The following is a 14,265-nucleotide window of genomic DNA, read 5'->3' as shown; positions in this document are numbered from 1 at the left end:
GACTGTAAAAAGATTGCTGAAGAAAGCCCGTGATCCATATCTCGCTCTTTTGGCATACAGGGTGACCCCACTGTCTAATGGGTACAGCCCCCCTAATGGATATAGCCCTGCCCACCTTCTTATGGGTCGGAGGATCCGCACACCCATTCCCCACCTTCCCACTCTGCTCACCCCAACTCTTCCAGATAGTGCTGCAGTGACAGTTCAGGAAAGAGAGAGGAAGTTGAAGGATAGCAGTGTGTTCAACAGGAGACACCGTGTGCGAGATCTATGTCAACTCACACCAGGTCAGTCAGTGTGGATTACTGATACCAAGGCGGAAGGCACGGTGGTTTCTTCCCACTCCACACCTTGCTCCTATGTAGCAGAGAGCCCTTCAGGCACCATCAGGAGAAACAGACGTCACCTCAGACACAGACATCTGCCAAACCAGCGGACGACACTCTGGTAACCCCAGAGCATCCAGAGACTCCAGCACAGACTCCAAAGTTGCATATACCTGGTCTGGTCAGAACTTGGTTTGGAAGTTAAAGTTAAATACAGTATGTTTGTTTAGCTGGTCAATACTTTATGCATTCTTTTTGAAGAAAGGGGGGTAATAATAGTTCAGCATTGGAAGACAGGTCAGCGGCTGCACTCATGCCATACGCAGCACCACTGCGTGTTGTCTGAGGCGACAGAAGGCCCAGAGAGACCGGTGGGTCATATGGTTGGGGCTTGACGTCAGGTCTGTCCTGAAGTTGGTGCGTGACAGACGGTCCAGGCTGTGGTGGTGCAGTTGGTGGGCAGGCATTGAGGTGGGGGTCCAGCTTCAGAGCCGTACACTGCGGATACAGAGGACTGAGGGACAATCATGGTTTTCTTTTTTACCAATGATTAAGTTCCTCAATTCTTTTTTACACTTAAAGAACCCCTGTGGGGAAAACCAAATTCACGTGTGCATATGGCCACGCTTTGGACACTTGTCACCGTACTGTCTCCTCATTATGTCAAAAATTGAACTCTCCAGAGGATCCTCCTCCTTACTCGTCTTGTTCCCCATTGTCCTAGATGAGAGTTGTGCACAACTATAATTTTCAGTACAAAGCGGACGTCTCCGTTAGGATTCAGTCACTTATACCTTTTTTGTGACTAGACAGGACCTCAGTGTCCTCGCCTTAAACTCCAAATTGAGAACACCTACCTCAGTGCCATGTTTAAGTGACACCTACACTCAGTACTTTTAGATAAAGTACCTACCTCAGTATTTAAAAGAATACCTACATCACAAGACAAGGGATCATCAATTATTAACACAATAGCTTTCCCGAATTTACTAATTTAACATTCTTCTCAATGTATTTAACACTCACCACAGAGAATAATCTCTTTCCAAATGGACACTTGGGGATCCCGTCAGTGATAATCCAGGGCATCCTCTGACAGTCCCCCATCACTCAGAAATATGGATGAGGTTTGGGCCTGAGAAAATTGTTGTTCTCAGGCTGGCCAGGCCCTGTCTGACAGACGTTCTAGACGACCACTCGAGGGATCCCATCCTCGTCGCCAGAATTGTTGTGGACAATTCACCCCAGGATACCAGCCCTTTGGTCCCAGGTCACATCTAGTTTGGCAACCACAACGACATACAAAAGGTTTACGACCATGCAATAAATGGTCTGGGGGTCACAACCACACAAATGACTGCATACAATGACATGAAAGCCACAGCTAAAGAACTTAAAGGGTGCTATTACAAAAATTGCCACGACAATTCTAGTACCAGTCTGTCCGGTTCGGCGCGTGAAGCTGCCGAAAATGTTGTGGTGAACTCAATTGAAGTGCCAGACGAGGATACGTGAAAAACAGTCTCTTTAATGTGAGCTCAGACACTGAACAATAAACCGATACAAGACACGGTGCAACACAAAACGCACATACAGATCGGTATAGCAGTCCAAGATCAGAGCCAGCAAACACATACAGCAAAGGAATCTGAGAAGCATAGTCCAACGGGAAGTCCGATAAATCATTCACAGTAGGCAGTCTGAAGTTAGAGGGTAAGGCAGAACAGAATTGTCAAAGCACACGATCCGGGTCAAACACAAGAAATACCAAAATAAAAAATAATGCTGGAGTCAGAGCGGGCGTCCAGAACAACCTAGCAGCGTCCTGGTGGGAGGACGCTGCCTAAATAGAGGTGAAAAACAGGTGCAAACAATAAGGAGCAGGTGAAAGCAATGTGAGTGATGATGAAAGTAAAAAGACCGAAACTGTGGTGAAACAAAAACAGGAAGTAATGTCAAAATAAAAGCACCACAGGAAGCACACAGAGCCGAATCATGACACCAGTCATTACAACTGATTTAATTTACAGTTGATTTATCGAAACCTATTTGCAAAACACTGTTTTAAGCCCTGCTTGCAAACCACTGCTGCTCCTGTGTCTTATTCCAGTCATCGTTTGTTTGACATATCTGTACATTTTTCTTAATCTTCATGCAAATACTAGCTTTTGTTTTATTCTTCTAAAGTAGATGTTATCATCAGGAATCTAATCACTGCAATTGTTCATAATCAGCTGTTGTAGGTAATGTGCAGGAGCTTTAGTCATCTCTATGAAATGCAAGATTTTTTCAAAATGTATTGTATCATCTCTGCTAAACCACAAAAGGAACAGTTTCGAAGTATTAACCAGGAAAAGGAAGTAAGTCTGACCAAGGACTGCTTGCATTAGTAAACTGAATGTCCTGCAGCTATTATAAGTGTTTTTACCCTTTAATGAAATCTATCTATCTTCTTTCCATTATTAGTCACACGGGGTTAAGCACTGATTTGACAAAGCTATAAGCTATAAGAGGTGATTATTATTATGATGCTCCTTTCAGGGGCAACTGGAAATTTGGAGACACTGTTCTAACAGTGGAAATGATGAGATAGAGCAGACCAGCAGTGTTTTACTGCACTGGCATGGGACTTAAACATCATTAGGTGGGGTTAAATTGCATAACAGACATATCTAAACTGTTGCTTCCTATACTGGAAATGCTGTTAAATATGTTTACCTTTTATTATATCAAAGCTGTTAAGATTACAGTAAAGAGGAATGCTGTCTCGATTAAGTTATTTTTGTCAGGGTTGCGCTCTGCTCCCTGCCTCTCTCCCTGTTTCTCTCTCTCTATCTCTCCCCGCAGACACCAGCATCCCAATATTTATTACATTTTCACTATTCCATGTAAAAACATCAGTTAATCAGGCAATTGTAGCACAAATGTACTCTATTTGTTTTTAGTATTTGGGTTGAAAAGTAAGATACCTAAAAGATTAATGTACCCAGTTATTTCCCAGTTGAGTCAGTTTAAAGGTATCCTGCTTAATCTTTGACCACTCTATAGCTATATTTTTATGGGTAAGACCCTGTTTATTTGCATGCATGAAGATACAAATGCACATGCACAGTAGTAGTGCAATTCACATCCCACCACAGGTTTTGTGCTTCTCTGCAGATCAGTATTTGGCAATAGTAAAAAGGTAACAGGACATATCCAAAAAAGCAGGGAAGACGACTGCTACCTGGTCTACATATAAACTATCAAAACTGGCTTTTCAAATTGTATTAAAGGAAGAAACTGCACCCACCACATTTGTTAGACCCCGAGCATAGGCCTACACATAATGCGTTTCAGTGCTAAATGTAAGCAGAACCTTTGTTCACAAAAAAATTCCAGAGCATCTGTACGCTTTCAAGCAATTGATCACAAAATCCGTTTTTCGCAGGGAGCTCCTGAACGCAGCAGTATGATGCTTGCAGCCTGTAATCGTTGGGCAATGTGTAGGAAGAGGACGACTGAATCTCTCCAAAGAGAGTGAGTTATCATGTCCAGGCGGTGGCGAGAGGGTCCTCGCAGCCATCCAGGAGACCCCCCCGGTGGCTCCAAAACAGTGCAAATGCCTCACAAAGATGAACAGTCAGATGAGGTCGAGGACACGGCGAGTTCGCTGCGGAAGTTGCCGCGATGGATGCGGCTTTACTTTTACGGGATGCACGGTGTTACTCTAGATGTCTTGCTCTCGTCGTTTCGTGGTGTTTTAATTGATCAGGACCCTAAACTGGTGGGTTTTTCCTCTCCCTATCTTTGCATCATGCATTCACTGGCACACTTTGCGCTGGAGAAGATCTACTCACAAAAAAGGTGTTTCCGAATTCGGCCCGTGGTGTTTCATCTTGTTTTCTATCCGTCTGTCTACATCGGGCTGCAGATCCTCATCGGGAACATAAACACTTTGACCGAGCACGTACGCGTGGTGTCAGGGACGCAGCTGGCAGTGCACTACGCCCTGGCTCTGTATTTCGTCCAGGTGTTTCACAGAGGGCTGTCAAGGCTGCAGTATTGCCCCTCCTACCCCGCCGACCTCCACAGAAACCCCGTGGCAGAGGACAGCGGTCATGATGGGGGGCCTCCTCACGGTCTCCCCGGCTTTGCGCGGTTCTTGTTTTTCGGGATGCATGGTTTTCTGGACGAGGTGCTTTTCACATCTGTGTTCAACTTGGTGGAGAAGTCGGACCGGACCCTCAGCGGTTACACGTCCCTGTGGTCATTCCTGATGTACGGCAGCTGCAGCTTCGTAGTGGAAAAGCTCTACCTTCACCTGCACTTCAGCAGAGGCTGGGGGACATGGCGACGACTCCCCATCTACCTCTGCTTCATCTACACCTGGGAGTTCTCCTGGGGCCTGGTCCTGAGGCAGTTTGACGCCTGCTCCTGGGATTATTCCCACTATCCTCACAACTTCATGGGACTCATCACCTTGCTATACCTGCCGGGATGGGTCTGCCTCAGTTTGTATCAGGACGTGCTGTCTAACGTTCTCCTGAGGATAAGGTGCACCAAAGATGTAACTGAATTGAGTGGGGGTAATGGAGGGGTCAATGGACAGCTGAAGGGAAATTAAAAACTACTTTTTTCTTTTCTTTTACAGGTTTAAATACTTCCTGGGCAAAGTCTGGCCCATGTCTGACTGATTATTCTAGAAAAGAACGAATGGGCATAGTACATAGTATATTTATTCCCAAACTGATTTGATGAGAAAAGTGACAGTTATGTTTGCCAACAGACACAGTTTGGAGACATTTAAGAGGTAAAACAGTATAAGGTTTGGTCCAGGATGGGTATATAACTTAAAACTGTGGTGTTCGTCCAGGGCTCAGTTTCATGCCCCGGTTCAAGATTAGCATTTGCCACCATATGAAAGTACTGTATTTAATTTGTTCAGACAGGAGATGTGTTGCTATGACAATGGATGTTCAATATGGAATACAACATTTTGGGACAGATAATGTTGAGATGATTCCGTGTATACTCTGGAGTCTGGACAGCTGTTAGCAGTATGCACATTAGACATTTCCCAGCTGTCAGCTCTGCAGTGCCTGATATTTTCAGGTCCATGAATGAAGATTAAACACAACTAGGACCCTGAATGTTTACCTAAACAGTTTACATTCAGTCAACCTCCTGCCTTTCTTATCTGTCTCATGTAAGACAGATAACATTTTTAATGATTACAGTAGCAGACTAGCAATCGTACATACTTTGTGGCGGGTCTAGATTAAGCTGGATCAGTTGTGTCATTGGCATTCTTTAACTGTAGTTCATATATGTATGATAAAAAGAAATTAATTTTACAAAGCATCAAAAAGCTTTTGTTTCAGAAGGTTTATGATTTAGGTTTTGTTCACCCAAGTACATGTATTGCCTAAAATTCACAAGTCAGTATCTTCAGGACAAAGATGATGCAAAAGCAACCATATCCATTTACTTCAACTTCTTTCATGCAAATTGTTTTACAGTGCTCATTTCTCTTAATTTTTGAAGTCATTGCATTTTGAAACAATCTCCTTTTCACCTATAGTGTGCCCATAGCAACTGTCAGAGTAGAGATAAACCCAGAAACATGTAGCAAGAGAAAACCTGGATGTGAATGGATACGAGGAGCCAGGGGAGGTTTTACTGTGAATCTTTTATGAACCAAATGTTATTTTGCTGGTGTGTCTTGCTGTGCAAACCGAGTCAAAGAAACTAAGAGCGAGTGTCCACAAGGCTCCTTCTTTAAGTTGTAGGTTAGGGTCCATTATAGTCTGACATTTCAAGCCCATGTCAACATATGGAGTAAAAGTATTTGAAACTGCAGCAACAATGACAGTCTCGCTCTTTATGTTATCACTAATTCTATTAGTTTCACAGCAAAATGTTTTTACTTATCTCTAATGAACAAGCTTTAAAAAACCTATGTCAATACAAATTCAACATACAGCAGCAGAATATTAAATACTAAAGCACTAAATGTGTAACCATCAGATAGTGGTTCTTTGTTGGTAGAAACTGCAGATGTAACTGGATAATGTTCCAAGTACACACTGAAATAGGACCAATGTTCATCAAATTCAGGTGCACTGTGCTCATTTTATACTATTTTATAATAGGTTGAATAATATAGAATTTTATAATGTTTACAATAAGAAATGCTCATTGTTGCATAGTAGATGAATTAATATCTCAGTTGTCAAACACCTCTTAAGAATTACTTTGTTTTATTATCTTTTTTTTAACCTTACCCAATGCTTTGTTATAAGCCCCAGGTCTAGTCAGTTACATTGTCTCTAAAGCACTGAACAAGTTTAGATCTCAAACTGGCAGACATTTCATTTAAAAGGCAGTTATTGACAGTCTTGTCACTGTACGTTTCATAGAAGCAGCTTCAGAGTTGACACAGAAATGTGGCTTAAAGAAAACATATTACAGACTTTTGTCAATTCAAAAGGGTACATGTCCTAAAAAACCTCCAATGGTTTGGCTTCATAGCAGCCTTCTGAGCACACCAGTCGAAGCACCTTCTAAGGTCCTGTCATTTATGAAACTGCCCTTTAATATTTTTTTATAATTAGAATACAGTTCATTATAAATACAACTCTAAAGTTTCACCATTTGTATTGACTTATTGTGGAGATGAGTAGCATTTTCTTACACCATTAGATACGTTTGTGATTTACTGGATGCAGAGTTTGACTGAATTTGAAATCCAATCCAGTCATCCTATTTAATGTACATACTGCAATACAATGCAAAAGTAAGGTTTTTATGTCCTTGTACACTGGGGAGTGACAATGAAATACGTTAGAATCATTCACTTTGGATTCTCAAAATAATTTTTTCTTGTCTAGTGGTGAGCTCAATCAGATTTCTTTCTGTATATTTAGAAAATTAATTTGCATAAACACATCTTATTGTGTCAAAACGTATTTCACGCCATGTTAAGAATGTACATAGTGTGTTTTGCTTTTTCTTCTACTTGGCAGCTATACTGAGGTCCTTAATTTTGCATTAAATTTGCATTTTCTGAACCACAGCTGCATGTATGAGCGACTTTTAACTTTTTACATCTTCCATGGCTGAATAAGTATATTCTAAGTTGTTATCCATCGATTAAAAACAACCAGACTGCTTTTAGAAAAGGTGTGAAAGGTTGGAATTAAATGCAAATTAGTGTAAAAATGATGACTGACCTGTAATAGCATATACTGTATGACTTACAATTTAAATTAAATAAAAAAAAAAAAAATCCTGTGACATGGCTGGTACTCCATTTCATTAATGCACCATTCAGTGGAGTTTTGAGCAATTGTGTTTCACTGAGTACTAAATATTACTTGTTCTTGTCAAAAAATAGACAAGGTGAGTCCAGGTAAAAGCTCGAATCTCCTGTTTTGCAGTCAAATGACTGCTCTAGTTGTACAACAAAAGCATAAAGAAAAATGAAGCAGATTCTTTGGTGCCCTGGGTGTTTCATACACTATGAACAAAAAAGGTCTGCAACCTATTTTCTGGTTGACTCATAACACTGACATGATATTGTCAATTGTTGGCAGCAGTTCCTTGTACAGTTGGGTCTGCCCATATGCACACACTGTATCTTATTTCTGGTATAAAACAGGTGTCAGGCCATGACCTGCCTCACTTTCCTCTTTTTCTCCCCTCAGCGACACTGCTGAGATGCCTCACCTGATAACTGACTCCCGGGCGCAGCACACAGGTGACGCTCATTCCACTTATCACTTCCCTTTCTTATTTAAACCCCTGGCAGATGCTCCGTCGTGGCCAGAGCATTAATGTATTTTTGATCATGTATACGGGATGCCAACGTTGACAGTTTCTGTGCAGTTGATCCCTTTTTCTACACCCCCGGCAATTCTCACCTGCCCGTCTTCCTAGTCTCCTCGTCCCTCCTGGTCTTCTCCTGGGTTCCTTGTCGTCCTGATCATCTGACTCTCCTGTTCCCTACAGTCCTCCTATCTACTCACCTGCCCGTCCTGGTCTCCTCAGTCATCACTGCCTACTCTGGTTAATGGACTATACATATACTCAGTACTTTGCTTTTCCCCAATCAACCAACTTTTTTTACTAGCACCTGGGTCTGCATCCTATCTCTTGTTCTCCCTCACCCCCTGGTGAGGGGATTCAACCATAACAACAGGCCTCAGCAAAGTACACCTCAAAGCCAAAGTCCAAAGACACAGTGACTGATTATATGACAGATAATGTTGGGGTTTACCAATAAGTTACTTTTTATAGTAGAACACACACACACACACACACACTAGTTCCTGGTAAACACAAAGTCTACCTGTTAGTATTATCTCTTGTTGCTGCTTCCTTGGTGAGATACTGTTGTGAAAAATTAAACAAGACAGAGAGGAACCAAAGGGGTAAATAAAAAGCATTTTGCTTAATGTCTGAGTCCAAAACCTCTAGGAGAAAATTTACTTTTCTGAGGATCACTGTGCTTTTGTTGCCATTTATACATGTGTGTGGCAGTGAACTGGTCTCTATATTATGTTTGCACCGTGCACATTTAAGTGTATGTAGTTGCAAGTATATGATAACTGATATTATATACTGTAACTGCTACATTTTACACCCATAAAGCTGCACACATTGTTAAAGCAGTAACAAGGGAATAATGCAGGATTCTTAAGGTGGATTAATTCAATTCATTGAGGTTAAGATTAATCAAACTTGATTCCTACATCTGAAGAGCAGTAAAGATAACACCTGAGAAGCGGCAGACAGGATGCAGGTCCAGCTCAATGCTCGACATGGACAGCACAAATTCTGCCAGTGGTAGTAGAAGTACACAAGCTCAATACTCAAGCAAAAATGCAATTACTTTCTTAAAAAATACTTCACTCTAAGTAGAACTACCACATTATTTTCAGCTGAGGGAATGAATGAGCTAATGAATTACTAATATTAAGGTTAGAGTGGTGCTGAAAGAGAAAAGAGGAGCAAGATTTGGAATAAGTTCCGAAACTGAAAAAAAATATTTTTTGGTTTGTTCTACAATGTCAGCAGTTGCAGGCAAAGATGAGCCGACGTTTTCCACATTTGAAAATTATAAAAACAAGAAATCTGTCCAAGACACATCATGGAGAACATAGCATAGCACAAGGCCAGCAGCTTGTCATTAGTTTATAACAGTGGATGAGTTACAGTGATATAACAGCACAGTTTTGTGTTTATCATTACATTAGGTGGTGTTCAATAATATACAGAGGCGCTGAAAACAAGCTAGCACATTTCAGTCTTGAACCACAATCCTTCAGTGTGTCACTCAGACACAGATTTTATTCCAGTATTATCTAACTGATCTCATTGTCTGTGTTTGCCTTACTGCCATTACTGTGCTGTCATGTCTTTCAGCAGTCCAGTAGAAGTCTACGGTGTGATGTTACCAGGCTATCATAGTTAGCACTGGCCCCCCACAGTACAGCACCAGGGACTCCTTTGCCCACACTCTCCTCAATGGTGCCGACTTGGTCTCCCTGGGCAAAAATGTGTAAACATATTCTGTACACAGACACAATTTAGACAAAACTATTATGATTTTATTTTATATTGTTCAGTATCAGTACACACATGATACCAGGTGAGAATAGAGAATAAGGATTACACGATCAGGTGAGGGTTAACACCTGAGCAGGGTGTTGTTACACCAAAGAAACCAAACTCTTCATTAAAATTGGACCCAGAGGCTGAAAACACCTCTCTACTGAAATGAAGATGTAACCTAAGATGTATCTAATCTAGTAAATTGTGTGGTCAACCTTAATGAGCTGTTTCAAATGATGTAATCTGTTTCAATGGTGGGTTTAATTACTTAGTAAGATTAGGGAGTGGTAATATATAATACATGAATGGGGCAAGTAATAAACAAATCAGACTTAAATCCCTTATATTTACCTGGCTGAGGAAGCATCTGTTCTGAGCAACAAAGTCAGGTCGGGTGTACACAAATATGGGTGCGGTGCCACTTTGTCTGGGCAGGACAGAGACTCTCAAGGCTTCCTGGACACGGTTTCTCACCATCAACAAAGCTTTGGGATTGTCTTCGAGAGAGGCCTGACACAGTGAAAGGATGCAAGAAAAAAATACACCTGAGGATTATGAAAACACTAACATTATCCTACGCTTCTAACCAACCTGCAGGTAGACAGAGGGGTAGAGCGCAGTGCTGGACTCCCACAGTCACAGCAGCTCGTCATTCCGCCTCCTCATCTCCTTGGAGCATTGTCCAAGTGTAGTCTGACTCCAACCAACCATAGTTATAACAGTTACCAGTTTTTTTTTGTTTTTTTTTTTGCTTAACCAAGGATTAAGCATCATAGGACAAAAAAAAAAAAAATCTTATATGATGCATAAGTACTCCTGCTTGTATCTTCTTTCATCTTTAACAGGTAGACATGGTGCAATCAGCTAGTAAATCAAACCCCAATTTACTCGAGTATGGTTTACAAACTGACAAAACAGACATGTGAGACTGAGATATTTGTGTGCATTTCTAAAAAAGCTAGAGGACTCCTCAACTACCAAGCTCTAAGTAGAAATGTTTGGCATAGCTACAAGAGCTATATTGCTATCTTTCCAAACAATGACACTACAACACTGCATCTTATATTTTTAAGAATAAATAGCACTAATAATTGCTCTAACAGATGGGCAGCAACTCTTCACCGTGAATTCATCACTCATCATTGCAGGTAGCATTAAGCAGAATAGCATGAGCTGGCTGTTGTGCTTTGGCTTACGTTTGTGACAAATGTAGTTTGATAGAGTAACCACTATGCTGTGCTCTGTTCAGCATAGTTAGTGTAATGCTGCCATCTTGTGGTTAAGATGAAAATTTCAACTAATGAAGAAGATCAGTTCATTTTTAAGTTAATATTATGTTAACAGATCTATTAATATACAGATATACTCAAATAAGGAGTACATCACCATATAATATGACATAGTATAGCTACTCCACCATTTCCCTTTTTGGCTTGTGACCATTTAAAGCAAACTAATGTTTACTCATGAGTCCTTCTCATTGGTAACGATAAAAGCAATTATTCAACTAATAAGTCAGTCACCAGACACATATAGCAACTGTTTTGATCATTTATTATTAATCAATTTAACCTGTTACTGGCTTGAGTTATTTAAGTAGAAATACCAAACTGTTTTTGGTTTCAGCTTTTTTGGATATGAAACTTTCACAGTTTTCCAACATTTTATAGACATAATGATTAATCATGAAACTGTTATGTTTAGTCTCCTCACCAGGAGGGTGAGGGAGAACTGAGGTAGGACTCAAAAGTGCAGACCCAGGTGCTAGTGAAAAAAAGGTGCTTTATTTAAGGAGCACAAACAGAGTAACTGAGTCAACGTATAGTACAGTTACCAGGGTAGGGCAGGGATGGCTGAGGAGACTAGGACGAGCAGATGAGTAGGAGGTTTGCAGAAAACAGGAGAGTAGAGGACCAGGACGAGGCAGGCGAGTAGACAGGAGGGACACGGGAATGAGAAGACAGGACTGGTGTAGCTCTCGTTGAAGCGTTAGCCGTCCGGTACCCACGGCTGGGAAAATCACCGTCAGGTACTCATGGCTAGGAAAGTTCGCCAACAATGTGTGGCCCTGTCTAACACAAACACAAAAACCTCGCCGTTCAACCTGTCAATACTTCCTCAACATGTCCGTGCCTCACATAGTGTAATACAACAGCGTCTGCCAGATGTTTAAATAAGTCATGCACCCCAGCTGTGCACGACAACCCACAAGTCACTAATTACAGAAAGCGACACAGCTGGGGCGCTGATCCCACAAAAAAGAGAGAGCAGGAGAGAGAAAGGCAGAAGAGAGGCAGGTCGCACCAAGTGGAGCTGACAGAAACAAAATGCCATAACTGGAAAACCACAACACTTTCCTTTTTAAATATGTATCTGTCTTGGTGAACCCGCCATGATATTTCCAAAAATACGTGACCATGCTGAGGAGATGTGGAACGATCAAGATCAAGAATCTTTATTGTCATTATGCAATCAGTATTCATGGGTCACATAACAAAATTCTGTTTGGTAATTCTTGGCTTAAAAGTAAACATTTAAAAGATACAGGCCAATTATATTAGATATTATATTATTTTATTTTATATTATGTTATATATTATATTAAATATTCATACAGGGGCCTGTATGGGAATGTAAAACATAATATTCATGCTGTCCTCTTCACTCACTCTTTCATAACCTCAATTTTCTATTGGTGTGGAAAGTAGGCCAAATGAATATTTTTGGTGTTAACACTGGTTCAAATAACCCCCATAACACATCCAGCCTTAAAATACTGCAAAGCTTTCCATTCTACAAATACATTAATTAAAAACACCTATGGGCATACTTACACACACAGGGACGTGTATTAGAAGGACTGCCCTCATGCTTGCACTTCACACATTGTTGTCATCATTGCTCTGAAATGCCAGTCACGTATCTTACACAAGCAGCAGTGTCTGTTCTCAGTTCAGTCCTGTTGCTGTTGTGTGAGTAATTGCATACCAAGCAGTGTTAGTATCAGTACCATCAAATTTCTATGAATGAGGCATCTGTATCCCTCTGGGTACCTGTGTAGATGCAGAATTTACTTCCTTATTTGCAAAATTGCTTACTTACTTTATAACAGCCTTTGCATGAGACTGAAAGCATCTACAACATGAACTTAGAAAAAGAAGTTTAGAAACCATGACCCAAAAGGAACTGAAGCCATTTAAGTTCTCTTTTTTTCATGTTAAAGTAAGGAAACTTGATGGTGTTTGTGGCATTATGGGTTTTGTATCATGCTAAACAAAAGTATCATAGTCATCATTGTAGTTAACCAGCTTTCAAGAATAAATGGGTTGTTTCTCAGTAATATTAAACACATCCTAGGTTTTACTGCTTCTCCATTGCTTTTGTTTAAAATGTCTCTCTCTAGGTCACAATCCCTTGTTTTTCACCCTCAGTCCATATGACTTTTTCTCTCTCAGTGACTGCTCCAAAATGTCTTTTTTCCATTTCCTTGCATGAAGAACACAAGTGCTCTTATAACTACTTAATCAGGATGAGTAACTTCTGGCAGACGCATTTAAACCTAGCTTGCTGGAGTAGTTCAGGTGTTTCTCTGCCTGTCACTCAAGTTTTTCAAGTTCTGCAAGACTCTGTTGATGGTAATTAAGTTGAATTAGGTGGAAATTCATGGAAGTAAATATAAAATGTAGAGGATGTGCTGATGCTGAAATTAAGGTTTTGAGAATTATTTCAAAGCTTACTTGGGGATTACATTTAACAAAGACTCACTGCAATACATTTGACAGTAAAATTAGGAAGAAACTTTATCTATATGCCAACATTCCCTTAAATAATTTTCAAGTTTATGTGTATGTAACTTCATGAGTGCAGCAATCCATGCTTTGATGAAACAATACCACATCTCTATCAGCACTGTTTACAATGTATTCTACCGAAGATACCATTTTCAGTCTGTATTGTCAGAGTTTACTTTCCATGTTCACACCAGTAAGAAGGAAATTCAGATTTTATATTTTAAATGATAAGTTATTACAAAAATTTCAGGGGGAAATAACTATTCTTGCTGTGTTTGATTAATGTGCGGTGTCATACACAACACGTGTAACTAGTGACATTTCTATAAGCTCTACGGGAACTTTCTCTACCCACATACAGACCTGGCACAAGAGGGTAAATGGATAAAACTTCAAGTTCTGACAAATTCACACACATGCAGTATGACTTCACCCACACATAAACATGATCACACATGCAAATGAGCACACACATATGCACACTCAGGAATCTCTGCAAAATAAAATAACAAAGGCCCTTTGTTATGATCAAAAGAAAGTACTGTGTAATG

At 40.5% G+C, this 14,265-nt stretch overlaps 2 protein-coding genes and 1 long non-coding RNA gene across 5 annotated transcripts; 1 reads left to right on the top strand and 2 right to left on the bottom strand.

Moving 5' to 3' along the window:
* Window positions 1–31: 31 nt before the first annotated feature.
* On the bottom strand, window positions 32–2,127 carry LOC109959919 (uncharacterized). 2 transcript variants are annotated; one of them, XR_002274900.1, is made up of 3 exons: window positions 1,964–2,127; window positions 1,353–1,603; window positions 32–840 (listed from the first exon to the last, which is right to left on the bottom strand). It is a non-coding gene; the product is annotated as an uncharacterized LOC109959919 (long non-coding RNA). The 2 variants fall into 2 exon arrangements; XR_002274901.1 differs by having other exon boundaries at window positions 32–824.
* Window positions 2,128–3,727: 1,600 nt separating this feature from the next.
* Window positions 3,728–7,535, top strand: tmem229a (transmembrane protein 229A). Its single transcript, XM_020599446.1, has 2 exons — window positions 3,728–4,862; window positions 4,960–7,535. Exons 1-2 carry the CDS (start codon window positions 3,856–3,858, stop codon window positions 5,000–5,002), a joined length of 1,050 nt encoding a protein of 349 aa, XP_020455102.1. The 5' UTR covers window positions 3,728–3,855; the 3' UTR covers window positions 5,003–7,535.
* A 1,147-nt stretch (window positions 7,536–8,682) lies between these two features.
* LOC109959889 (hyaluronidase PH-20-like) lies at window positions 8,683–12,116 on the bottom strand. 2 transcript variants are annotated; one of them, XR_002274888.1, is made up of 3 exons: window positions 11,758–12,116; window positions 10,275–10,433; window positions 8,683–9,856 (listed from the first exon to the last, which is right to left on the bottom strand). XR_002274888.1 is itself a non-coding variant. In XM_020599623.1 (3 exons), exons 1-3 carry the CDS (start codon window positions 11,076–11,078, stop codon window positions 9,731–9,733), a joined length of 339 nt encoding a protein of 112 aa, XP_020455279.1. In that variant the 5' UTR covers window positions 11,079–11,088; the 3' UTR covers window positions 8,683–9,730. The 2 variants fall into 2 exon arrangements, 1 of the variants encoding a protein (XP_020455279.1); XM_020599623.1 differs by lacking the exon at window positions 11,758–12,116 and adding an exon at window positions 11,025–11,088.
* Window positions 12,117–14,265: the final 2,149 nt, after the last annotated feature.

Source organism: Monopterus albus, unplaced genomic scaffold (genome assembly GCF_001952655.1).
Source record: "Monopterus albus unplaced genomic scaffold, M_albus_1.0 scaffold41.1, whole genome shotgun sequence".
Taxonomy (NCBI): Eukaryota; Metazoa; Chordata; class Actinopteri; order Synbranchiformes; family Synbranchidae; genus Monopterus; species Monopterus albus.
The sequence above is the reverse complement of the archived record's forward strand: the minus strand, read 5'-3'. Positions and strand labels throughout refer to the sequence as shown.

What these genes read in the sequence shown, in the direction of transcription:
- LOC109959889 (XM_020599623.1), bottom strand. Translation starts at nt 11,078, where the DNA reads ATGCTACCTGCAATGATGAGTGATGAATTCACGGTGAAGAGTTGCTGC. An exon ending in TGAAGAGTTGCTGCCCATCT is followed by an intron (nt 10,434 to 11,024) that starts GTTAGAGCAATT and finishes TCACTGTGTCAG; the next exon opens with GCCTCTCTCGAAGACAATCC. An exon ending in ACAGATGCTTCCTCAGCCAG is followed by an intron (nt 9,857 to 10,274) that starts GTAAATATAAGG and finishes ATTTTTGCCCAG; the next exon opens with GGAGACCAAGTCGGCACCAT.
- tmem229a (XM_020599446.1), top strand. Translation starts at nt 3,856, where the DNA reads ATGTCCAGGCGGTGGCGAGAGGGTCCTCGCAGCCATCCAGGAGACCCC. An exon ending in AACGTTCTCCTGAGGATAAG is followed by an intron (nt 4,863 to 4,959) that starts GTGCACCAAAGA and finishes TTTCTTTTACAG; the next exon opens with GTTTAAATACTTCCTGGGCA.